Source organism: Equus caballus, chromosome X (genome assembly GCF_041296265.1).
Source record: "Equus caballus isolate H_3958 breed thoroughbred chromosome X, TB-T2T, whole genome shotgun sequence".
In the NCBI taxonomy this organism is placed as follows: Eukaryota; Metazoa; Chordata; class Mammalia; order Perissodactyla; family Equidae; genus Equus; species Equus caballus.
This window is the reverse complement of record NC_091715.1, coordinates 101,551,118-101,577,545: the sequence shown is the minus strand read 5'-3', so window position 1 is coordinate 101,577,545 and position 26,428 is coordinate 101,551,118. Positions and strand designations below refer to the sequence as shown.

At 38.9% G+C, this 26,428-nt stretch overlaps 1 protein-coding gene across 7 annotated transcripts in view; it reads right to left on the bottom strand.

Moving 5' to 3' along the window:
- ARMCX5 (armadillo repeat containing X-linked 5) overlaps positions 1-25,578 on the bottom strand; it is a 39,144-nt gene extending 13,566 nt beyond the window's left edge. Inside the window, exons 1-4 of one of the 7 annotated variants that reach the window (XM_070258645.1) lie at positions 25,430-25,566; positions 25,155-25,213; positions 21,296-23,217; positions 18,500-19,316 (exon numbers count right to left, since the gene is read on the bottom strand). In XM_070258645.1, the coding sequence (XP_070114746.1) occupies positions 19,308-19,316; positions 21,296-22,741 (1,455 nt within the window). In that variant the 5' untranslated portion in view covers positions 22,742-23,217; positions 25,155-25,213; positions 25,430-25,566 and the 3' untranslated portion in view covers positions 18,500-19,307. Of the gene's footprint in view, positions 1-18,499; positions 19,317-20,927; positions 23,218-23,555; positions 23,635-25,154; positions 25,214-25,296 lie in introns of those variants that run through there. The other 6 variants (XR_011435092.1, XM_070258644.1, XM_070258641.1 and 3 more) reach the window with 6 other exon arrangements.
- Between the last annotated feature and the right edge of the window lie 850 nt (positions 25,579-26,428).

Sequence of the window (26,428 nt, the reverse complement as noted above, 5' to 3'; positions counted from 1 at the left end):
ATTTTAAATATGCTCAAAGAGCTAAAAGAATGCATGGACAAATAACTAAGGAAAATACTATAAGCACAAATGAGAATATTGACAAAGAGATAGAAATTATAAAAAGGAACCTAACAGAAATTCTGAAGCTGAAAAACAAACTGAATTTAAAAAGTCACTAGAGGGCCACAACAGCAGATCTGATCAGGCAGAAAAAAGAATCAGTGAACTTAAAGGCAGCACAATTGAAATGACCAAGTCTAAGGAAAATAAACAAAAATGAAGAGTGTATTATTTAATTTTCATGTATTTGTGAAGTTTCCAATTTTCCTTGTCCTATTGATCTTTAGCTTCATTTCAATGTGATCAGAAATGGTACTTTGTATGATTTCATCCTTTCAAAAAATATCAAGGCTTGTTTTATGGTCTAACATGTGCTCTATTCTGGAGAACGTTCATTGTGCACTTGAGAAAAATGTGTATTCTTTTGTCATTGAGTCGCATGCTTTGTATATGTCTATTAGATCCAATTGGACTATAGTGTTGTTCAAGTCCTCTATTTCCTTATTGCTCTTCTGTCTGATTTTCTATCCGTTATTAAAATTGCGGTACTAATATCTCTGTTAGTGTAGAACCATCCATTTCTCCTGTCAATTCTGTAAATTTTTGCTTCACATATATTGAAAAGCTGATGTTTCATGTGTATGTTTATAATTGTTAATATCTTCTTGGTGAATTGACCCTTTTCTCAATATATAACGTACTTTGTCTCTTCTAACAATTTTTGACTTTTAAGTCTGTTCTTCTGATATTAATATAGCCATACCAACTCTCTTTGGCAACTATTTAAATGGAATATTTATTTCCATCCTTTTACCTTAAACCTATTTGTTTCTTTAGATTTAAAGTAAATCTCAGGCTGGTAGCATATAGTTCACTCATGTTTGTTTATTCCTTCTGCCAATCAATGCCTTTTGATTGTGGAATTTAATCCATTTACATTTAATGAAATTACTGATAAAGATGGACTTACTTTCGTGATTTTGATTTTTTAAATATATGTTTTATCACTTTTTTTGGTCCCTCATTCCCTCCATTACTATCTTCTTTTGTGTTTAGTTGATTTTGTGCATGGACACATTTTGATTCCAGTCTCATTTCCTTTTTGTATATTCTATAGATTATTTTTCTTTTGCTTACCATGGGGATTACATATAACATCATAAATCTATAAAAATTTAATTTGAATTTATACCAACTTAACATCACTTGCTTACAAGAACTCTATTCCTGTTCATCAATTGGAAGATTGAACATTGTTAAGATGTCAAATCCAAGTTATTACCTGTGCTTCTAATCTACCAGCTGTAGATGGGAGTTTCCAATGACCCTCTCCTTAGGTTAGATTAATTTGCTAGAGCAGCTCACAAAACTCAGAGAAACATTTTCCTTACTAGTTTACTGGCTTTTTACAAAAAGATATAACTCAGGAACAGCCAGATGGAAGAGATACATAGGGCAAGGTATGGAGAAAGGGTGCAGAGCTCCCATGCTCTCTCCCAGAGCTCCAATCTCACAGAATCTCCATGTGTTTGCCAACCCAGAAGCACTGTGAACCCAAACCTTTTGGGTTTTTATGGAGGCTTCACTACATAGGCATGATTGATAAAATCATTGGCCATTGGCAATTGATTCAACTTCCAGCACCTCTCCCCTTCTGGGAGGTGGTGAGAGGTTGGATTGAAAGTTCCAACCCTCTAACCACATGGTTGGTTGCCCTGGCAACCAGCTACCATCCTTAGGTGCTTTTGAGAAGTCACCTCATTAACATAAATCCAGTTGGGATGGGAAGGGGCTTGTTATAAATAACAAGACATCTATTTCACCTTAATGGCTCTGAGGTAGATTTTAGGAACTGAGGACAAGAGACCAAATATTATGACAAAACATGCTCCCATTGCTCTTATCACTGAGGAAATTTCAAGGGTTTTGGGAGCTGTGAAGGAATTGTGGACAAAGACAAAATATACATGAGAAATATATTTTGGTCATCTGAATATTTATATTTCTTATAAATCACAATATCATACAAAGCTTGCTACAATAACTACAGTAATCTAAACAGTATGGCCCTGGCATAAAGATAGACATATGAAGTAGTGAAATGGAATAGAAAGCCAAGAAAAAAACCCTTGCATATATGGCCAAATGATTTTTGACAAAGGTACCAAGACCATTTAGTGGGGAACACAGTCTTTTCGAGATATGGTACTGGGAAAACTGGATATCCACATGCAAAAGAATGAATTTTGGCCTTACCTTAAACCATGTACAAAAATTAACTCAAAAGGGATCAAAGACAAACTTAAGAACTAAAACTTTGAAACTTGTAGAAGAAAATATGGGCAAGAACTTTATGGCATTGGGTTTGGCAATTATTTCTTGGATAAAACCCTAAAACATAAAAAAAATAGATAAATTGGACTTGTCAAAATTAAAAACTTTTGGTTAACTAATATTTGACAAGGGAGCCAAGAATACTCAATGGAGAAAAGACAGTCTCCTCAATAAATGGTGCGAGAAAAATTGGATATTCACATGCAAAAGAATGAAACTAGACACCTATCTTACACTACTTAGAAAAATAAACTCAAAATGAATTAAAGACTTAAGTGTAAGACTTGAAACCATGAAACTCCCAGAAGAAAATATAGGAGTAAAGTTCCTTGACATAGATCTTGGTAATGATTTTTTGAATATGACATCTAAAGCACAAGCAACAAAACAAAAAATAAACAAGTGGGACTAGATCAAACTAAAAATCTTCTGCACAGCAAAAGAAACCATCAACAAAGTGAAAAGACAACCTACAGAATGGGAAAAATATTTGCAAACCATATATCTGATAAGGAGTTAATATCCAAAATGTATAAAGAACTCATACAACTCAACAGCAAAAAACCAAGTAACCCAATTAAAAAATGCACAAAAGATCTGAACAGACATTTCTCCGAAGAAGATATACCAAATGCCAACAAGTACATGAAAAGGTGCTCAACATCACTAGTCATTAGGGAAATGCAAATTAAAACTACAATGGAATGGGGCCAGCCTGGCGGAGTAGTGGTTAAGTTCGTGCACTCCATTTCAGTGGCCTGGGGTTCGGGGATTTGGATCCTGGGGGCAGACTTACACACTGCCCATCAAGCCATGCTGTGGCGGGGTACCACATACAAAATAGAGGAAGGTTGGCACAGATGTTAGCTGAGGGTCAATCTTCCTCAAGAGAAAAAGAAACAAATCTACAATGAAATATCACCTCATGCCTGTTAGAATGGTCATCATCATCATCAAAAGCTGGCATGGATGTGGAGAAAAGGCAAACTTTGTGCACAGCTGGCAGGATTGTAAATTGGTACAGCCACGGAAAACAGTATGGAGAAACTAAAAAAATTAAAAAATATAACTACTATATGATCCAGCAATTCCACTTCTGGGAATATATCCAAAGGAAACAAAAACAAATTCAAAAAGATACTGGCACCCCCTTGTTCATGGCAGGATTATTTACAATGGCCAAGACATGGAAACAATCTGTGTCCATCAATGGATGAATGGGTAAAGAAGTTGTTGTGTATATATATATACACAATGGAATATTATTCAGCCATAAAAAATGAGGAAATCCTACCATTTGTGACAACATGGATGGACTTTGAATGCATTATGTTAAGTGAAATAAGTAAAACTGAGAAAGACAAATACTGGATGATCTCATTTATATGTAAAATCTAAAAAACAAACAAACAGACTCATAAAAAAGAGATCAGACTTGTGGTTACCAGAGGCAGAGAGTTGGGGAAGGGGAAATTGGAGGAAGATGGTCAAAAGGTACAAAGTTCCAGTTATAAGATAAGTACTAGGGATGTAATGTACAACATGATGACTATAGTTAACACTGCTGTATGATATATAGGAACTTTGTTATGAGAGTAAATCCTAAGAGTTCTCATCACAGGGAGAATTTTTTTTCCTTTTTTCTTTCCTTCTGTCTTTTCTTCTTAGTGTATCTATATGAGAAGATGGATGTTAGCTGAACCTATTGTGGTAATCATTTCACAATACATGTAAATCAAACCATCATGCTGTACACCTTTAACTTTTAAAATGAACAAACAAAAAAACCACTTTTGTACATCAACAGATCCTTTCAAGGGAGTGAAAAGGCAACTCAAAGAATGGGAGAAAATACTTGAAAATCATATATATGATAAACAGCTAATATCAAGACTATATAAAGAATGCCTAAAAACAACAACAAAAGACCAAACAACCCTATTTTTTTTTGAGGAAGATTAGCCCTGAGTTAACATCTGCTGCCAATCCTCCTCTTTTTTGCTGAGGAAGACTGGCCCTGAGCTAACATCCATGCCCATCTTCCTCTGCTTTATATGTGGGATGCCTACCACAGCATGGCTTCACAAGCGGTACCATGTCCGCACCTGGATCTGAACTGGTGAACCCTGGACCGCCGAAGTGGAATGTGTGAACTTAACTGCTGTGCCACCTGGCTGGCCCCAAACAACCCTATTTTTAAGGGTAAAGGCCTTGAATAGACATTTTTTCAAAGAAGATATACAAATGGTCAATAAGCACATGAAAAGATGCTGAACATCCCTAGACTTTAGGGAAATACAAAGCAAAAACATGAGATACAACTTCACACACACTAAGATGGCTATTATGAAAACACAGAAAATATCAAATGTTGGGAAGGATGTGGAGAAATTGAAACCCATGTGCATTGCTGGTGGGAATGTAAAATGATGGAGCTGCTTTGGAAAACAGTATGGGGGTTCCTCAAAGAATTAAACATAGAATACTATATGTTGTAACACTTCCACTTCTAGTTACACACCCAAAATAATTGAAAGCTGGGACTTGAACAGATATTTGTACAACCAGTGTTCTTAGTGGCATTACTCGCAATAGCCAAAATGAAACAACCAAAATATCCATTGATAGATGAATGAATAAACAAAATATGGTATATACAGACATATTACAGAAATATTATTCCGTCTTAAAAAGAAATGAAATTTTGATACATGCTACAATAAGAATAAACTTTGAAAACATTATGCTATGTGAAACAGCCAGTCACAAAATAAATACTGCAAGATTCCACTTATATGATGTATTTAGAGTTGTCAAATTTATAGAGATAAAATTAGGATAGTGCTCACAAAGGGCTGTGGGGAGTGCCAAGTTATTGTTTAACGGATATAATGTTTCAGTTTGAGATGATAAAAAAGTTCTGGAGATGGATAGTGGTGATGGTTGAATGACAATGTGTGTACTTAATGTCACTGAATTGTACACATAAAATTAGTTAAGATGGCAAATTTTATGTTATGTGTATTTTAGCACAATTTAAAAAAACATAGAAATGTACAACACAAAGGGTGAACCCTAATGTAACTAGGGACTTTAGTTAATAATAATGTATCAATATTCATACATCAATTTTAACAAATATACCACACTAATGCAAGATGCTAATAATATGGAAAGCTGTGAGCGGGGAAGGCGGGTGGTGGGGGAGAAGAAGTAGTATATGGGAGTTCACTGTACTTTTTACTCAATTTTTCTGTAAATCTAGACTGCTCTAAAACATAAAGTCAAATAATTCTTTTAAAAGCCAGTATTACTGCATTTTTGTTTTGTTAAACCTTGTTTTTTCTGCTGTATTTTAAAGGCCAAATGCATAAAACTATAATTATAAATGCATGTTAACGAACACACAATGTATAAAGATCGAATTTGTGACAGTAGCAACATAAACAGGAAAGCAGAGTTGTAAAGGAGCAGAGTTTTGTATACTATTGAAATTAAGTTGACATTAATTCAAACTTGAGTGTTATATACTTAAGATATTACATATAATCCCTAGAGTAGCCACTAAGAGAGAAAACTAAAATACATACAGAAAAGGAAACAAGTAAATTAAAATGGTACACTAGATAAAATGCCAAATTGTTTTGCATAATGGCTGTACCAGTTTACATTCCCACCAGCAACGTGCAAGGGTTCCAGTTTCTCTACATCCTTGCTAACACTATTATCCGTATTTATAAAGAACTATAGACATCTAGTGAGTGTGAAGTGGTATAATTGTGGTTTCGATTTGCATTACTCTGAAGACTAATGATGTTGAGAATCTTTCCATGTGTTCATCAGTCATTTGCATATCTTCTTTGGAGAAATGTGTATTCAAATCCTTTCCCTATTTTTTTATTGTTCTATTTGCCTTTTTATTGAGTGGTAAGAGTTTATTATATATTCTGGATACGGAATCTGTAACATTTGTCTGATTTGCAAACATTTTCTCCTATGCTGTGAGTTGTCTTTTCCCTTTATTGATGATATCATTTGAACCATGTTGCTAATTATAAAGCCAAATTGAGTAAGCCTAATGTTTTTGCTCTGAGAAGCACTGAAGGAAAATACTTGTTATTCATTATATTAATCGTCAAACCCTGTTATTGATGTAACGGAACCAAAACTTAGGTTACTCAAGATATCCATGCCATTGGTTGATTGAATCCCTGCAACTCTAAGGTATGCCGGTAGATTCAGCTTTTGGGTCAAAGATTCCAGAACAAAATTATATATTTCAGAGAAATTTGATTGATCAAAATTGACTTTTTGCTTCAGTCACAATGGAAACCTATCTGCATATGCTTCTAGACTGGTAAATGAAGCAGATATTTTAAAGACTCTGGAATAAAGAGGCTGACTCCATTTTTTGATCTTTGACTACTTTTTGATCTTTGAAGCTTTTAAGCCTTACCCCTCCTTCTCCTCTGTCCCACATATAAGTAAGTTGATAACTTTCCCTTCTGCCCCACAAATGGGCAAGCAGAACATAAAACCAATGTTCCCCCTCCTTAGGCACTGGTGGGAAGTTTAAACCACATGGAGGAACCCTCACCCTGGACCCATCTGCTAGCCACCATAAAACCGCAAGGATGCCTCCTTGTCCCACTCTTTCAAGCCATTTTTTTTTAAAGATTTTATTTTTTTCCTTTTTCTCCCCAAAGCCCCCCGGTACATAGTTGTATATTCTTCATTGTAGGTCCTTCTAGTTGTGGCATGTGGGACGCTGCCTCAGCGTGGTTTGATGAGCAGTGCCATGTCCGCGCCCAGGATTGGAACCAACGAAACACTGGGCCGCCTGCAGCGGAGTGCGTGAACTTAACCACTCGGCCACGGGGCCAGCCCCTCAAGCCATTTTTGGATCTGTCTGAAAGCCATTCTGCTCTACCCAGAAAGTCTCATTATGTGAGTAATAAAACTTTTCATACTGTCTTGGTGTGTGTATGTGTGCCATAATCAGTCTGACATCTGAATCAAATTTTGGGTGATAGTGTATTCTGTCTCAGAGGGGTGGCCACAACAGTCCCCAGAAGAAAATATTCTTTTCTGCACAATACAGGCATAGAACTGTTTCTTGTAGAATGAAGAGAAAGGGAGAGAGATTGTAATTGTAAAGTTATTTAATCAATAGAGTTGTTCACCTAGGCTATCTTTGGAAATTTTAATGATATATTTCAAGACTTTACAATTTATATATACACCAAAATAATGACATTAATGGACTTATGTAAATCATAAAAGTTCCATCATTCTTCGTATACCAGAAAAATCACATTATTTTAAAAGGAGTCTCAAATGAAAAAGGCACGACCTTTGAGCCATTTCCTGTTTCTTACCCAGTAGGGATTTACACACCAAGGAATGACATTCAAGTAAGTTTTTGTTTTTCATCTCAGACAGGTTTTGACTCAGAAGAAATTACTATCTATTTAGGAAAATTGAAGGATGATAGTGTGCCCCTCTCTAGGAGCTTTTTTGTACTTGGTCACTGGCTCACTGAGGAATGAATCATTAGCTCTGGACAAGGATTTCTCACGTAAGGTGCTTCAGAGAGTATAAGTCACTTAAACTGTGTTATCTCAGCGAAATAAATCTGTCCTGGAGAATAAAAACTACTGTTGTAGAATTTCTAATTTAACATAGGGTCATCTTAGTGCAATCAGATTGTGGAATTTGATGTAGCACCATATAGTTCTAATATCTAGAGATCAGATCACATGTTTGCACTCATCCATTTTCTCCCTTTTCAACCTGGAGTTCTGTGTGCCCGACTTTCTTCTCTGGTGAATAAATCAACCCCCCAAAATGACATTAACACTAGCCAGGTCTAGACATGTTTGAAAATTCTTCAAATCTCACTTTAAAGAGAGAGAAGAAATTTTCTTACCCAAGAAAATGAAATTTCATACTTAAAGAGCCTGCTCCCAGAGCTGCGGGTCCTCAATTGTGTTGGTAATGATAAGATACCACTAATTACGAATGAGTACATCAACAAAAAATGTGTTGAGTATATTTTTAGAAAATAAACTGTGAAATTTCATTTTTCTAAGGAATTATCCTGTAGTATGAAGATGATCAACTAAGTTGTTCTTAACATCACAAAGATAAATTGAGCTTTTAAGAAAAGCTTGGTAAACTTACAACTGAATTTAATCATCTAACAGAATTTTAAATTATCATTCATTATCACACTAATTATTGATGATTTATATAATCTGAACAGTGTCTTAACATATTTGAAACAAAAGACTATAAGATCTTGTAATAGTAAACTCAAATTTATTTGCACTGTGAGAATTCTTATCTTTTCTTTACATATCAGGGATTTGTGAATATTAAGTTCATGCAAAAAAACATGCTTTTCTCTTCAGACTTTTCCTTAGCCTCCACAGATTGATAACATGCATTTAGCTGCCTACAAATTGATTTGCATTCTTAAAGGAGAAATTCATATTCCTGATCTGATTTTTTTCGGTGAGTTAAGGGAGCTTATATATGTTCTTCAACATTAGTAAAAGGTAAATTAAAACAAAGAGATACCATTTTTCATCCATCAGGATAGCAGATATGTTTAAATATGCAAATACTCAGAACTATTCGTGGATGTGTGGGGAACCAAGAACTCTGATATACTGATAGAACATAAAATAATATAATCCTTTTGTAAGGAGATTTCAAATATCTATTAAAATGAAAAATCCCTATGACCCAGGAGTCTATTTCTCAGAACCACCGACAGAAACAAAAACGATATTGCAATACTGTGAAATACAATACAGCACTAAGAAGAAAGAAAGAGATATATATACTTAGATGAGAAAATCTCTAAGACATACTTTTAAGAAAAAATGTTGCAGAATAACACATATACTGTGATAAAATTTAAAATTTTAAAAAACCCTCAGAACACTTGAATATATTTGTATGTAGGCAAAGCATAGAACTTTTCTATGGAAATTGGCAATATGGGTTGCCTCTAAGAAGGCAACTGGGATAGGAATTGCATTCAAAGGGGTCTTTAACTATATTTATGATGTTCATTTTTTTTTGAAATCAGAACATATTAAGTTATTATATTAGTTTCGACTTGAGAGGCCAAATAAATATCAATTCTCTTCTCCCACCCATGTTCTGGCCAAAATGAGGAAAAAGAATAAAGCAGGCAGTGATGTCAACAACATAGTAGCATAGAAATTTCTAGTGCTTGACCCCTTCAGAAATATCAATTTGAATAACTATCCATGCACAAAAGTACCTTTATAAGACCCAAGGATTCCAGGTGAAAGGCTACAACACCTGGGTGAAGCACAGAAATAAAAAAAAGGCATATTGAGGAGGGTAGAAAAGGTAGATTTATATTACTCCCATCACCTCTCCCCTCAAGACCCGTCAGCCCAACATGAAGAAAGACACCCTCCCCATGGAAGGTATCTGACTTCACTATAGACTCCAGAGTCAGACTGCTCCAGCACAAGGCTGACTCTTGTGTCTCTAGGTGGCTCTCTGCAGGTTCCCACAAACCCAGGCCCCCAGATCACTGTGGCACCTACCAGATCCACAGCTCCAGGCATCTCCCATGATACCAGACTTCCAGGCAACTCCTGCAAACCCAGTGCTTGCTGGCAACAGTGGCCCCAAGTGGCTCCCATGGCCACAGGCAGCTTCAAAAGCATCAGGCTCCTATGAACACAGGCCCCTGACTCACCCTGATGCCTGTCAACTCCCACAGCCCTAGGTGGCTCCTGTGGCACAAGGCTTCCATAGGGCTTCCATGAACCTAGGCTCCTGTTCCACCCCAGTGATAGCAAGCTTCAATGGCCCGGGGCAGCACCTGTAGACCCATGCTCATGGCAGGCTCCTGCAAACCTGGGTTCCTGGCTCACCTCAGTGCAGGCCAGCTCCTGTGGCCCCGAGTGGCTTACACGGCCCAGGCTCCTAAGAGACTCCTGTGAACCCAGGGTCTCAACACATCCCTGTGCTTGCCAGCTCCTGCAGCCCTCAGTGGCTCCTACCACTTGAGGCTCCCAATCAGACACTGTGAACCCAGGCTCCTGGCTGGGCCCAGTGCCAGGCTGACTACTGCAGACCCAGACTTTTGACCTACCCAGCACCAGACTAGCTCCTGCAACCCCAGTCCCCCAGTCCACCCCAGGGCCAGGTCAGCCCCCTCAGACCTAGACTCCAGACCAGCTCCTACAGAGCCAGGCTCTTAGCCTGCCCCAGCACCAGGCCAGCCTCTCTGGCCCAGCCTCAAGGACAGCTCCCACAGACTCAAGCACCTGTCTTGCCCCAGCACCAGAGCAGTAAACATTGGCCCAGCCTCCAGGCTGGTTCCTATGAAACCAGGCTCATGGTTCCTCCTAATACAGGACTAGCCCCCATGGACTGAGACACTTGGCTCACTCCAGTGGTTCCTGGCACCTAGCAGGTCCCAGTGAACCCAGGCTCCATGCCTGGGTCTGGACCCAGACAGCAGACTGGTCCCCATGTACCCAAGCACCAGGCCTGCCCACTTGCTGACCCAGGCACCAGACCCACCCACTCAAAGAATCCAGCAGAAAGCCCTCCTATGGACACCACCAGATGGCCCACCTAGAATCTCTGAGCAGGCTGATTGGTGATGGGCTTTGCTTGCAGAAGCAGTCTATAAAGATTGGAAGTGGTTCTAATTCCTCAAATGCACAGGCACCAAATCAAGGCCATGAGGATCATGAATAATCAAGAAAACTTGACTTCACCAAGAGAAACTAATAAAACACCAATGACTGACCCTACAGAAATGGAGATCTATGAACTGTCTGACAAAGAATTCAGAATAATCCTCTTAAAAAAATTCAGTGAACTACACAAAAACACATAGACAAGTAAATGGAATTAGGAAAAAAATGCATAAACAAAATGGGAAGCTCAAAAAAGATATAGACACCATTAAAATAAAAAGAAGAAATCCTAGAGTTGAGGAAGATATTGAATGCACTGAAGAATTCAAAAGAGAGCTTCAATGACACACTCAACCAAGCAGAAGAAAGAATTAGAGAACTAGAAGACAGGTCATTTGAAATCTTCCATTGGGAAGAGTAAAAAGAAAAAACCATGAAAAAGAATGAAGAGACTACATGAATTATGAGACACCATTAAAAGAAAAAAATCGCTGCATTACTGGAGTCCCAGAAAAAGAAGAGAGGAAGAAAGAGGTAAAAAGCTTGTTTAAAGAAATAATGGCTAAGAATTTACCAAATCTGAGGAGAGATTAGGATATACAAGTTCATGAACCTCATAGGTCAACTCAAAATTCAAACCTAAAATGAGCTTTTCTAAGACACATTATAACAAAACTGTCTAAAGTCAAAGATGTTTTGTCTTTGTCAAAGATAAAGAGAGAATCTTAAAAGCAGCAGAGATAAGAAGGTTGTAACTTATAAGGGGACTCTTGAAGGGAAATACTTACTAGAGGATTTCTTGGTAGAAATCTAGCAGGCCATGAGAGAGTGGGATGATATATTCAAAGTGCTGAAAGAAAAAAAACTTGCCAACCAAGAATACATTACTCAGCATAGTTGTCTTTCAGAAATGAAAGAGAGATAAAGAATTTTCCCAAAAAACAAAAGATGAGGCAGTTCATCACCACTACACCTGCCTTAAAAGAAATAATGAAAGGAGTTCTTCAAGCTGAAGATAATAGGAGGTAAACTTGAAATTGCACAAATATGTGGAAATTAAGCAACACACTCCTGAACAACCAATAGAACAAAGATGAAATCAAAACAATATCTTGAAACAAATGAAAATGGAAGCACAACCTGCTGAAACTTATGGATATGACAAAAGCATGTCTCAGAGGGAAATTTGTAGTGATAAACCCTTGTGCACTGTTTGTAGGAATGTAAATTGGTTCAGCCACTATGGAAAACAGTAGAGATGTTCCTCAAAAAATTAAAAATACAACTATCACATGATCCAGCAATCCTACATCTGGGTATATATCTGAAGGAGATGACATCATTATCTTGAAGAAACATCTGTATCTCCAAGTTCACTGCAGCATTATTCACAATAGCCAAGACATGAAAACAACCTAAGTGTCCATCAACAGATGAATGGATAACACAAATGTGGTATATATACTATGGAATATTATTCAACCATAAAAATGGAAATCCCACCTTTTGGAACAAGAAGGATGGACCTTGAAGGCATTATGCTAAGAGAAATAAGATAGAGAAAAACAATGTATGTTCTCATTTATGTGTGGAATCTAAAAAAACTGAAGTCATAGTAATAGAGTAGAATGGTAGTTGTCAGGAACTGGGGGTGGGTGAAATTGGGAGATATTGCTCAATAGGCACAAATTTCCTGTTATGAGATGAATATATTCTGGGGATCTAAAATACATCATTGTGACTATAATTAACAATATAAAAGTTGTTAAGAGAGTAAATTTTAAATATTATCAACACAAAAAAATGGTAATCATGTCAGGGGATGCAGGTGTTAACTAACCTTATTTTGGTAATCATTTCATAATATATACGTGTATCAAATCATCATGTACACCTTAAACTTACATATGTAATATGTAAATCATATCTCCATAAATCTGGGGGAATAATAATAAAGCAGATGAGAGATAAACATATAATCTTTGTTACTGACAAATCTGATACAGATGAATGTGACTTAGAATTTCGGGCAATAGTGTTCCTCAAAATAAATCCCAGAATTTGATAAAATATCCTACCCAATTAGAAACTGTGCACCTATTCCAACCTACACTTGAAAACTTATGTTATAGAGAAGCAGAGTAGGACACAATCCTTAGTGGGAAGACATTCTTCCAAAGAGAAACAGAAGAGGGAAAGACAAGAGTAAGGGTGAAGGCACAGAAATGTCAGAGTTGTTATTCTAATGAAGGTTCCCAATGCATGGAAGAATACATCAAAAGTAGAAAAGGAGCATTATTCTGTAAGAACATGTGTAAATAAAATATTTAGAAAATTTAAATTGTCCTTTTTCCTTAGGGAAGATGGGGGTTTTGGTTACCTTGAGAGCAGAGTTTCAGTAGAGTAGTAGAGAAAGAAACTAGATTGCAATTGTATGAGGACTGAGAAAAACATGAGAAAGCAGAAAAACAAATGTGGAAAAGTAGAAAGCATTGTTGTGAAAGGGTAGAGAAAGATAGGGTGGTAGTTAGAAAACTTTGTGGAGATAGAGTTGGGGAAATGATTATTTTCCTTCTAATGGGAAAAATAAGTATATTTCCCACGCAGATACGGAGGAACCTATAGATAGAGTGGAGTTAAAAATAGAGTGGGGATAATCAGGAAGGCAAAGTCTCTAAGAAGAAGCAAACATTGACAGAACTGACAGGAGAAATAGACTGTTCTACAGTAACAGTCGGAGACTTCCAACGTCACACTGAATAATAGGTAGAACATTTGGACATAAGATCAAAAAGAAAATAGAGGACTTGAACAGTGTTATAAATCACCTAGACATAACAGACATATATAGAACACGCCACCAAACAACAGCAGAATACACATTTTCTCAAGTGCATGTGGAACATTCTCCAGACATGTTAGGGCACAAAACAAGTCTCAGTGAACTTAAAATGACTGAAATCACATGAAGTATCTTCACCGACCACAGTAGATAAAGCTAGGAACCAACGCCAGAAGGAAAACTGGAAAATTAAGAAATGCAGAAATTAAACAACATACTCTTAAACAACCAATGGGTTGGAGAAGAAGTCACAAGGGAAATCAGAAAACACTTAGAGATGAAAGAAAACAAAAACATAATATATCAAATTTTATGGGATGCAGCCAAGGCAGTGCTCAGGGGGAAATTTGTAACTGTAAATGTCTGAATTAAAAAATAAGAAAGATCGGGGCCAGCTCAATGGCGAAGTGGTTAAGTTCACATGTTTTGCTTCGTGGCCCAGGGTTTGCTGGTTTGGATCCCAGGTGCGGATCATGGGTGCGGACCTATGCACTACTTATTAAGCCATGCGGTGGCAGGCGTCCCACATATAAAATAGAGGAAGATGGGCATGAATGTTAGCTCAGGGCTAATCTTCCTAAAAAAAAAATAAGAAAGATCTCAGGCTGGCCTGGTGGGGTAGTGGTTAAGTTTGGTGCACTCTGCTTTGGTGGCCTGGGTTTGCAGGTTCAAATTCCAGGCACAGACCTATACCACTCATCAAGCCATGCTGTAGCAGAAACTGACATACAAAATAGAGGAAGACTGGCACAGATGTTAGCTCAGGGCCAATCTTCCTCACCAAAAAAAGAAAAAAAAAATAAAGATCTCAAATCAATTACCTAACTTTACATCTTGAGAAACTAGAGAAAGAAGAGAAAACTAAACTCATACCTAGCAGAAGGAAGGAAATAATAAAGATTAGTGTAAAGATAAACAAAATACATACTAGAAAAAGAGTAGAGAGAATCAATAAAACCAAACGTTGGTTCTTTGAAAAGAGTCAACAAAATTGACAAACCTTTAGCTAGACTAACAAAGGAAAAGAGAGAGAAGACACAAATAACTAAAATCCGAAATGAAAGTGGGGACATTACTACCAATTATATAGAAATAAAAAAAGATTAAAAGAGAACGCTATGAATAACTGTGTGCCAACAAATTAGACAAAATCGACAAATTCCTAAGTACACACAAATTACCTAAACTGACTCAAAAAGAAATAGAAAATTTCAACAGAACCATAAACAGTAAAGAGATTGAATCGGTCATCAAAAACCTTCTAACAAAGAAAAGTTCAGGACCAGATGGCTTCACTAGAGAATTCTACCAAACATTTAAAGAAGAATTAACACCAATCCTCAAACTTTTCCCAAAAATAAAGGAGGGAACATTTTCCAACAAATTCTGTGAAGCCAGCATTACCCTGATACCAAAGCCAGAAAAAGATATCAGAAGGAAAGAACATTAGAGATCAATATTCCTTATAAACCTAGATGCAAAAATTGTCAAGAAAACACTAGCATATCCAATCCAATAGCATATTTATAGGATTATACACCTTGACCAAGTGAGATTTATCCAAGGAATGCAAGGGTGGTCAACATATGAAAGTCAATCAATGTAAAATACCACTTTAATACAACAATGTAATACATCACTTTAATAGAAAAACAACAACAAAATACCCCCACATGATAACCTCATTTGATGCAGAAGAAGGCATCTGACAAAATCTGACACTCTTTCATGATAAAAACATTCAGAAAATTAGGCAGAGAAGGAAACTTCCTTAACACGATAAAGGGCATTTACGAAAACCCACAGCTAACATCATACTCAATAGTGAAAGACTGAAATCTTTCTCTCTAAGATCAGGAACAAGACAAGCATACCCATTTTCACCACTGTTATTCAACATTGTTCTGGAAGCTCTAGCCAGAGCAATTAGACAGGAAAAAGAAATAAAAGGTATTCAAATAGGAAAGGAAGAAAGAAAAGTATTTCTATTTGTAGATGACATGATCTTATATATAGAAATTCCCAAAGAATCCATAAAAAAAGCTGGTAGAGTTAATAAATTCAGCAAAGTTGCAGGTTCCAAGATCAACACACAAAAATCAGTCATGTTTCTATATACCAGCAATGAATAATGTAAAAAGGAAATTAAGAAAGCAATTCTACTTAAAATAGTATCTACAAGAATAAAACATCTATGAATAAATTTAACCAAGGAGGTGTGAAAGACTTGTACACAAACTACAAAATATTGCTAAAAGAAACTAAAGATTTACATAAATGGAAAGGTATTCTGTGTTCATAGATTGCAAGACTTCATATTGTTCCGATGGCAATATCCCCAAAGCAGTCTACAGAGTGAGTGCAATCTCTATCAAGATCTCAGTGGATGTTTTTGTATAAATGGAAAAGCTAATCCTAAAATTCATGTGGAATGGAAAGGGATGCAGGTTAACAAAAACAATCTGGAAAAAGAAGAAAAAGTTGGAGCACTTACACCTCCTGATTTCTAAACTTACCACAAAGCTACAGTAATTAAAACCCTGTAGTACTGGCATAAAAATAGACATAGAGATGAACGGAATAGAATTGAGGGTCCAGAAATAAACCAACATGTTTATCACCAATTGATTTTGCCAAGGGTGCCAAGAATAGACTATTCAACAAACGGTGCTGAGGAAACAGGATTCCTATATGCAAAAAATGAAGTTGGACCCTTTCCTCATACCATATGCAAAAATCAACTCAAAATGGATCAGCAACCTAAATATAAGTTAAAACTATAAAATAAAATTCTTGGGCCGGCCCCATGGCCAAGTGGTTAAGTTCGCGTGCTCTGCTTTGGTGGCCCGGGGTTTCACCAGTTCAGATCCTGGGCACGGACATTGCACCACTCATCAGGCCATGCTGAGGTGGCGTCCCACATAGCACAACCAGAGGCACTCACAAGTACAATATGCAACTATCTACTGTGGGGTTTTGGGGAGAAGAATAAAAAAAAAAAAGAAGATTGGCAATAGTTGTTAGCTAAGGTGCCAATCTTAAAAAAGAAAAAAACTCAGAAAAAAACAGGAATCAATCTTTCTGGCTTTGAATTTGGCAATGGATTTTTAGATATGATACCAAAAGCACAAGGAACAAAAGAAAAAATAGATAAAATGGACATGATCCAAATTAAAAACTTTCATGCATCAAAGGACATCAATAATATCATAAAAAAACCCCTACAGAATAGGAGAAAACGTTTATAAATTATATGGCTGATAAGGGATTTGCATCCAGAATATATAAAGATCTACTACAATGCAACAACATAAAGACAAACAATTCAATTAAAAAATGGGCAAAGAACTTGAATAGACATTACTCCAAAGATCTTCTATGCAAATAGACAATAAGCACATAAAAAAATGCTCAACACCATTAGTCATTATGGAAACGCAAATCAAAACCACAATGAGATACCACTTCACACCTACTAGGAATAGCTATTTAAAAAATGGAAAATAACAAGTGTTGGTAAGGATGTGGAGAAACTGGAACCCTTGTACGTTGCTGGTGGGAACATAAAATACTGCAGCTGCTGTGGAAAACAGTTTGGCAGTTCCTCAAAAAGCTAAACATAGAATTACCATATGGCCCAGCAATTGTACTTCTAGGTATATATTCAAAAGAATTGAAAGCAAGGACTTGAACAGACACTTGTACATCAATGTTCATTGCAGTATTATTCAAAATAGCCAAAAAGTGAAAACAACTCAAGTGTCTATAAACAGATGAATGGGTAGACAAAATGTGGTGTATACACACACACACACACACACACACACACACACAGTGGAATATTATTCAGCTATAAAAAGGAATGAAGCTCAGATACATACTGCAACGTGGATAAACTTTGAAAACATTATGCTAAGTGAAATAAACCAGACACAAATGGACAAATATTGTATGATTGCACTTAAAAGAAATATTTAGAATAGGCATGTTCACGGAGAAAGTAGACTGGATTACTAGGGGCTGGAGGGAGTAGGGGAATGGGGAGTTATTTCTTAATGGTTACACAGTTTCTCCTTTGGGTAATGAAAAAGTTTTGGAAATAGATAGTAGTGATGGCTGCACAACACTGTGAATACAATTAATGTCACTGAATTGTATACTTAAAAATCATTAAAATTACCACTTTCATGTTATATATATTTTACCACAATAAAAAATACTTAAAAACATGTTGAAAGTGATGGACCATGAATGCTTAGTTGGGTAGGGAATGAAGATAAAGCAGGAAGTGGCCAACACAAAGGGAAAAAGCAGAAGAAGTAAGGGACAGGGGTGACTAATAACACTCAAATTTAAGTTGGGGATGGGCAATGTACTTTAGTAGAAGTTGTGCGGGGGTACAGAGTTACAAAATGGTTACATATGCTAGCTCCTGATTCAAATTGCAAAGGTGTGAATCTCAGCTCTGCTACTAACCAACTCAATGAGCTTGGCCAAGTTATTTAACCAATCAGTATCTCAGCTTTCTCACATGTAAAAAGTGAGAAATAGTGGATAACGGTACCTACTCCATGGGGATGTTTCAGAAATTAAATAGTTAATACAAGTAAAGCACATGGAACAGTATCTGGTACATAGTGAGCACTTAATAAATGTATAAATGTTAATAATTATTATTACCATACATAATAAAAAGTTCAGATTTGAAGTCAGACACTCTCAAAACCCAAGCTTCCTCTTCTATGCTAACTGTCCCTAAACACAAGCTCTAACTTACTAATAAGACTCCAAGGTGTGGTATAAAGACAAATGATAAAACAGAGGAGTAAATAAAAAACTATGGAAATGAAGAAAGAGCTATTAATTCCAACATATGGACAGGGAAGATAAGGGTGTGAGGGAAGACTTCAAAGGGACCCAGCATTTGAGCTGAGCCTAAAAGAATGAATAGTTTTCCTACAGGCGGGAAAAGGATTTCAAAGGCATTGCAGGACGAGTGAACAGCATGAGAAAATGCACAAAAGTAAAGAAGTGCATAAAATAGTCAGGAAACAACAAACAGTCCAGTGTGGCTTGAACATAGGTCACATGGTGGGATACAAGGGGGAAAATGGAAAGGTGCTGAAGGGTACAGAGCCTTGAAAGCCTTGCTAGGGAATTTGGTAATATTTTATAGATGAACTCCCACTGAAAGTTCCTCTTTCAAAATTGAGGGCATGGTAGAGGGTCAGTGGGTGCTAATAGTTCAGCTGTGCTGTAGGAAGATCACTTGCTTTGCTTCACGACAGGAAAGATGAGAAATCCACAATGATTTTTACCCCCAGGCAGCAAGATTTTAAGACAAGTAACATCTGGATGAGCCCTGATACTGCATGGGCTTATCTTGATTACTTTTCCTGAAAAGAGATGAAACAAGAGATGAGTAACAGGGTTTTGACTTCAAGCACACCCCAGGAACAATTTGACAAATGACTCTGTCTCCCATAATTCCTACCCAAGGAGAGACCATTTTGCTTTGACAAAAATACCTACATACTCCAAAATCACTCTTTTCTTTAGCTGACAGAAAATTCCATAGCCATCAACTGATTGTGTGCTCCGTAGGGCATTTGAGACACAGAATATTTCCAAAGGGGCTGGTTCAATTGTATTGTGATGATCCCCAACTCTGAAAGCAGTACCCACAGCTGAATGCGAGGCTATGGGAGTTCTGTGGATTACAAAATAAGTCATAAAGAACTTCAAAAGTCATCTAAGTTGTAACTTCATTTTGCAAAAAGTCTACCTGCTTTTTTTTACCCTTAATACACAAGTGTGGCTGGTTGTCCTTCATTTTAACTCCTATATGCATGAAAGATAGGTTCAGACCCAGCCTTAATAGAAATTAAACTAGGGAGAGCTGCTAAAATTAGGGGTACATGACACCTTGTTGGGATTTTTCAGTTTTAGGCCTTCCCCTAAATACATAAAAAGTTAGGAGAGAGGAATTTCAATAGAAAGACCTGTATTTGTATACCGATTCTAATATCCATATTTACCAATTCTGGGCAGTAAAGGAAAGAGGATAATTACAGCAAAGTAGGAAGAGGATAGGAGATGCAGAGGTGACCCAGATCCCAATCTATACTCTGGCATTCTATGGCAGAAACCCATGACCAGAATCTAGCTTTCGTTAAGTATAAACAGGAGCAGCTGAGGTAGTATAGACAACATGGCTTCAGTTCTGTAAAATAAATAGTCAGGATAGTGGGATTAGGGGAATTAATTCCTTCCAAATCACACACTCCTAAAGAACTTTGGTATCCTGTGGCTGTCTCACAGAACTGATCTCTGACCAGAAGGGAACAGCATAAACAAGGGGCTGCCACCAAGGATAGGTGGCACCTATCCTTTAGACACCAAGTCCAAAGCATTGTCCAGCAAACAAAAGCAAGTATGAGAGTAAATGGTCACCAAAGCAGGATAAATGAGACTATCCATGACGTAGTTTCTGCAGTTGGCTCCCAGAAAGACCATCCTCTGAGGCCCACGTCTATGGGGGAGGGAACCTCAGATGAAGCAGTAAACCATCTACCCTGGATGTTGAGGGCACCATGGGGCTGGGTCCTTTCAGAATCACACTTCCATGGCTTTGCTTAATAGGGATGAGAACTAGGAATCCTCTTGGAGGTTAAAAAGATTCAAGGTATCCTGATGAGACATCCTATGTGAAAGGCTGAGCACAAGTTCTGGAACTCAAACTGGAATGAAAGCATCTGTGTTCTCTTACTCCTAAGTCTGTGTCCTCACCCCTTTCCCCAGATCTGCCCAGATGTCAGCTAGTAGCACAGTCCTGTCTTCTTGTACACAGAGTGATTCTACTCCTTGAACATGTTGAAACTAAAGGAACCATCAATGTGAACTTGTTTGTTTGTACCCTTCTACAGACAGACAGGGCTCTTTATCATCTTTGTGTTATTTGTGCTTTATCTCTCTGACTAGATTTCAACTGAAGAACTAGGACAATGTTTTCAACAATTTTAGCATGCAACTTTATTAACATTTAAATGAAGTCTCAAATGAATACACATGTCAATAAAAAGGACAAATATAGCTTTCTCAGGACGAATATGTTCATTATCAGGTCATGTTGCAGAAATACTAAAAATACCCCAATTTATATAGCACAATAAATATCAACAAATATTTAAGCTCTCAAGATCATTTGGTATCCATAAAAGTGACTCCTTCAATCAACACAGATAACATGAATATTGAACTTACAGTTACAATATGCATTGGTTTCATATTACAACACCAAAAAATTGTTCCAGCCTTTGTGAGAACATACAGCTATTCAGAGTTTGAGTATTAATCGTATAACTTTATCTCTCACCTCAGGATCACTGTGCTCTGCTAAGTCTTGGAGTTTCCGACCAAACTCTTTTGCTTCCTGGAATATGGAAATAAGCTCAGATTTAGTGAACTCTTCCTTGGTAAATAGCTTCACCTTCTTTTTGAACTGGAAATTTATATTCTCAAATATTTCAATGATGTTAAGAATATTGGCCTTTGACTCATTCTTGTTAAATGGTGCAACCAACGATGACAGTACTTTGGCACTGATCAGTTCTCTTGTATTGGCTTGATTTTTAGACAAGCGCAAAAACACTTTTAAAACATAAAACTTGGTTTTGACACTCCCCTTGTTTAACAAGATGAGGAAATCTGGAATGTAATTGGCAATCAAATGGTGGTCCTCAAATTTCACACTCAGGTACACTAATAATTTTAGTCCAGCCAGTTGCACAGGGGAGTTCAATGGATAAGAGATTATGTCCTTACAAACTTGACGTATGTATGACTTTTCTGTGTTTGGTTCTTCAGAAGACTCAGAGCTGTCATCCACCATATTTAAAGCTCTAGGGCGTTCTTTAACATTTGGATTATTGACAAAATTTTCAATCATAACAGTAATACCTACATCATGAATTATATCTTGGGTAAATGGATAAGCAGGACTGATGCCCATTATCATCGTAGCTATTTCATGAATGAAAGGATCCTTAGTTAACTTAAGTAGGGCAACGAGTTTATCAAACTCTTTAGGCTCTAAACTAAAGTCACGTGATTTACAGCGGCAGGCTCTTGGATTGGGCCCATATTTTTCCCTATACCTAACCTGTTTTTTTATCTCAGCTAAGGTCTGGAAGTAAGGCCCATTATAGGGTGGGATCTTAGTCAGAGGCCGAATCCCCAGAGGAGTTTCAATCAAAGTCTCAACCAGAGTCCAATTTCCTTCTGGAGGTAAGGATCGCTCCCCTCCCTCTATTGGGACCAGGACACTATACCTGGCTCTTGACCACGCTGCAGCTTTTTGCTTTATAGTAAGTTCGGGTTTGGGTGTGGGCTTGGGCTTTTCCTGGATCTTAGGTAGAGGCTTATAAACTTGAGAAGGGGTCTCTTCCTCAGGCCAGAACCAGGATCCTACACTAGGCTCTTCTCCACTCCAGAACCAGGAGCAGACGTTTTCTTCATCCTCATCACCGGACTTGATTACAACATCAGCTCCGTCCCCAGCCCTGAACTTGAGGCTGGCCTCTCTCCTTCTCTGGGGCCTGGACTCATTATTGGCCTTATCACCAGCTTTGGCAAAGGACCTGATATTGGCTTCACTTCCAACACCAGCCTTAACTTCACACTTGGTCACAGCACTGGACATGGGCGTGAACTTTGACTTGGTTTGGGGAACTATATCAGGTTCTGCCAGGGGTTTTGCCTTAGCCTCAGCCATCACTCTAGTCTTAGTCATAGCTTCCATCTTGCTCACTTCCTTTGTCATAGCCACAGCCTCAGTGTAGGTCACTGTTTGTGTCCTGGCCACTGCTCCATTTCTAGCCTTGGCCTGGGTCACTGGTTGTGTTTTCGGTTCTGCCTCAGCCACTGCCTTGTCCTGGATCTTAGCCTTGGCTCTAGTGTTGGCAGGGCCACTGATTCTAGATTTCAAGCCAGCCCTAGTCCCTCCTCTGCCACTGCCATAGTCTTGGAGCCAGTCATGATCCAAGTTAAAGGCAAGTTATATACCCCAACCCCTGTCTCAGCTTTGACTGAAGGTCTGTGCCAGGTTGATGTTTTCCTACAAAGTCCCGTAGTCACTCAGCTCTCTTTTCAACTATAGGCTCTGCCAATAATATAAACAACGTGCAGAAGAAGCTCACTCAGGGAAGGGAAGAATAGCTGTGGGCCTGAGTGCAGCTCTGTGGAGGGTGGTGGTCTTCAGCCACTCCAAGGCCACCAGATCTGCCACTGAAGTTGGACCTAGGGGTAGAGAAAGAAAATGGGGCTTTGAGTCTCTTCCAATTTTTTTCTCATTTTGATTAGCACAGAGAGGCAAGAGAGTATAGAAATTCAGTGCTAAGTGGGAGAGGTAGACACTTAGCAAATTCTCCCTTCATTTCAGCTCCCTACAACTCCAGGTACTACTAATCTTCTTTCCAGACATAAAATAGGAGTATGGAAAGGGGGAAAGCCGAATGGGAATGAGAGAGACTGAGGAATCCTTCGTCTGGCTCTGTACCCCTGCTGGACCCAAGCATATTTCCACTAACTCATTCTACAGGTCTACTGAGGAAGTCTCCACACTCATTCATACCAACCTGAACTAATCTGGAGTAATTTTCTTCTCCCTTCCTTGCTTCCAATGATGACAAGCCCTATGGCAACCTACAGGCAGATCTATGGAGAAATAAACAGGAGGATATGGAAACTGATTTCTTGATAGACAGACCTTGGTCCCTGGTCCCTATATTTGTAGTTTGTCTGGTGTTTCCTTCCTTCTGGTAGCTTTGCCCCATTGCCCTGCTTCAAGGCTGCTCCTCGTCCTCTCTTGCTTAGTTCAGAATTGGACTGGGGTAAAGCATAAGAATAGGAAAAGCAAGTGGCAAGTGAGAAAAGCAGGTGTCACCCTTCTATACCCCTAAAGCTTACAAAGACTCCAAACTAAATCAGGAGGGGATCAAACATGTGTTAATAAACTGGCAAAAGAGGAGATAGAACTCTCTAGTGTCAATTATCCCTCATCCCTCTACCCTCACACCAAACTTAGACACAGGGCATTTTTCTCTTCTTTACTATTTCCTAGCTTCAATTTGGATTGCCACTTACAAACCTTCACAACACCTGAGAGTTGCACAGACCTAGGGACAGATCTAGAGAGAGATTTACAAACACAGAGATAAATAAACAGAGACACAGGAGACAACGGAGACGGAGTCCCTGGTGGAGATCAGCACCTAGGACACCGATCCTTTGTAGATACACGTAGCTTTATGCCAAAATTTTCTACCTTCCCTTCCCCCCCAATCTCCAAGTTCCTCTGCTCCATTCCCAAAGTCTGACAATTCCCCTGCAGAGACAACTCAAATATCCCTGCAAAATAGTGGTGGTGTTAGTAAGGATGGAACGCTCAGACAAGCCATGGAAGCGAGCTGGGAAATCACTAGAAAGTATTATTTCCAAATTTCATCTAATTCCTTATGTTTCCTTCCTCTTCCCAAAACCTATCATTCTCTGCAACACAAGGGGAGTAAGGGAGGACTGTTTGGAAAGCTGGCAAAAAGATTTGAAGTTCCCCCTAGACCCTTACCTGCTCTATTCTTAGCTATTTACCATCTCCAAGCACTGCCCACTCTACAGAAATTAGGCTAACTTCCTTTTTCTTATCCCCTCCCCTTGATGTCCGCTGCCCCCTGCAGATCTTTACAGAAACGTGGAGTACCGCAAATTTAGGAACAGACCTACACAAATTAACGCATGATACACACCCAAAAGACCAAATGAAAAGACAGAGGGAGAGACTTGGTTATTAATGGTCAGACTAGTAACCAGGACGAGACCCTTTTCTAATCCACAGCCTTGACTATCAAACACTTACAACCTCCCTCTCAGAGCTCTCCAGACAACTATTCTCCCGGAAAGAAGCAGCCCCTCCTCCTATTATATAATCCGCCATTTCTCCGCTAGAAGCCGCTACTATACTCCTTTCCCTTCCCAAACATGGTCGGAGGTGGGGCGAGTGTCTGGAAATCAAGCTGGCGAAAGGCAGATCATTTTAAATTCATCGTTGTATGCCACTCAAATCACCCCCGTCCCTCTCTCCCTCTCACCGTCCGCGCCCCATGACCAGGTCCTCTATCCCACGTTCATCTCTGATACCCATATCCACACTCCCAAGCAATGCCCGCCTTCTCACTGACCTGCTCTGCTTGGATCAGAGGCAGTTTTCTCATTTCCTTGCCTCAAGGGGTGCCGTGCCCTACAGAAAGAGGGACGGACAGTCAGATGGGCAGAAGGACACGAGACAATGGCGGCGACTGTGTTTAGGGATTGGCCCGGCACCTGAGATTTAGGACGAGATACCCGCTTTATCAGTTTAAGGGCCGTAACTGGCAAACGATTGTCACTTTTTGATATTCCCTTCTTTACGTTCCCAGGGCTCCTTAGGGACCTGCTCCTGGTGACTAACAGCTACCTTTTGCTCCGCAGACTCTGCCTTGCCACGTCCCCAGTACCAAAATCGACAGCGGGAGGAGCTAGAGTGTGGTTTAAGGGGATCCGGCCTCCTGGAAGCGGAGTGATACCGCGCTTCGCATAGCACCGCTTTTCCCTCCGTCGCTGAACTCCGCCCCGCCCACCCTGGCTGTTTCTAGTATACTGAATGGGCAGGGGCGGGATCTGGATATAGAGGAAGCAGGGCTGGACCGAGAGAAGCAGACTAATAACAAAGGTATTAGTTCCCCTCTTTTAGGATCTCCCCCCACCAAGCCTACAGGATTTTTCCCCCTGACGTGTTTACGAGCTTCAGGCGGTGGCGGCAGTGAATCGGCTTGTCTGACTAGGCGGACGGATACCAAAGCGTTTCGCTTACACACTCCCCTCTCCAAAGCCTTAGGCCCAGCGTAATGGGCGGGTTGGAGGAAGGCGCCCAGGTAAGAAGGTCAGGAAAGAGGCACAAGACTGAGAGAGGAGGATAAATTTTAATCTATCCCCAAAATTATGTGTCCTCTCTCTGAGAGAAGCCCCTCCAAGCCGCCTTCCAAGCACTCAGTTTTCTACACGAAATGGGCAGTGTTGGCGCGGGGCGTCTGGAAAGCGGCTCTAATTTGACTTGTTGGTCAATATTAAACACCGTGGTGTTTTCTTGTTCCTCTCCTCAAAGTGTCTTGTCCTTATTGCCTACCATATTTGTTGCACTGAAATAATCGAAGGTAATGTGGGATAAGGAAATAGGGAAAGCAGAGATGGATGGAGAGACACATGTTAATACCAAACTACCCCTGTGTGTACGTGACCCTTTCTTAGGCCCTGCTTCCCCTGCTGATGCCCACGATATTTTCCTCACCTAAATATGCAGAGGCCTGAGCGTAGACATGAGGAAAAATCTCCGTGCTCATGGGAGAGGATTAGTACTCAAATATCTTTGTACCCGTGAATCACCTCCCGCTCTGTCTCCACTACCCCCTAAAATGGA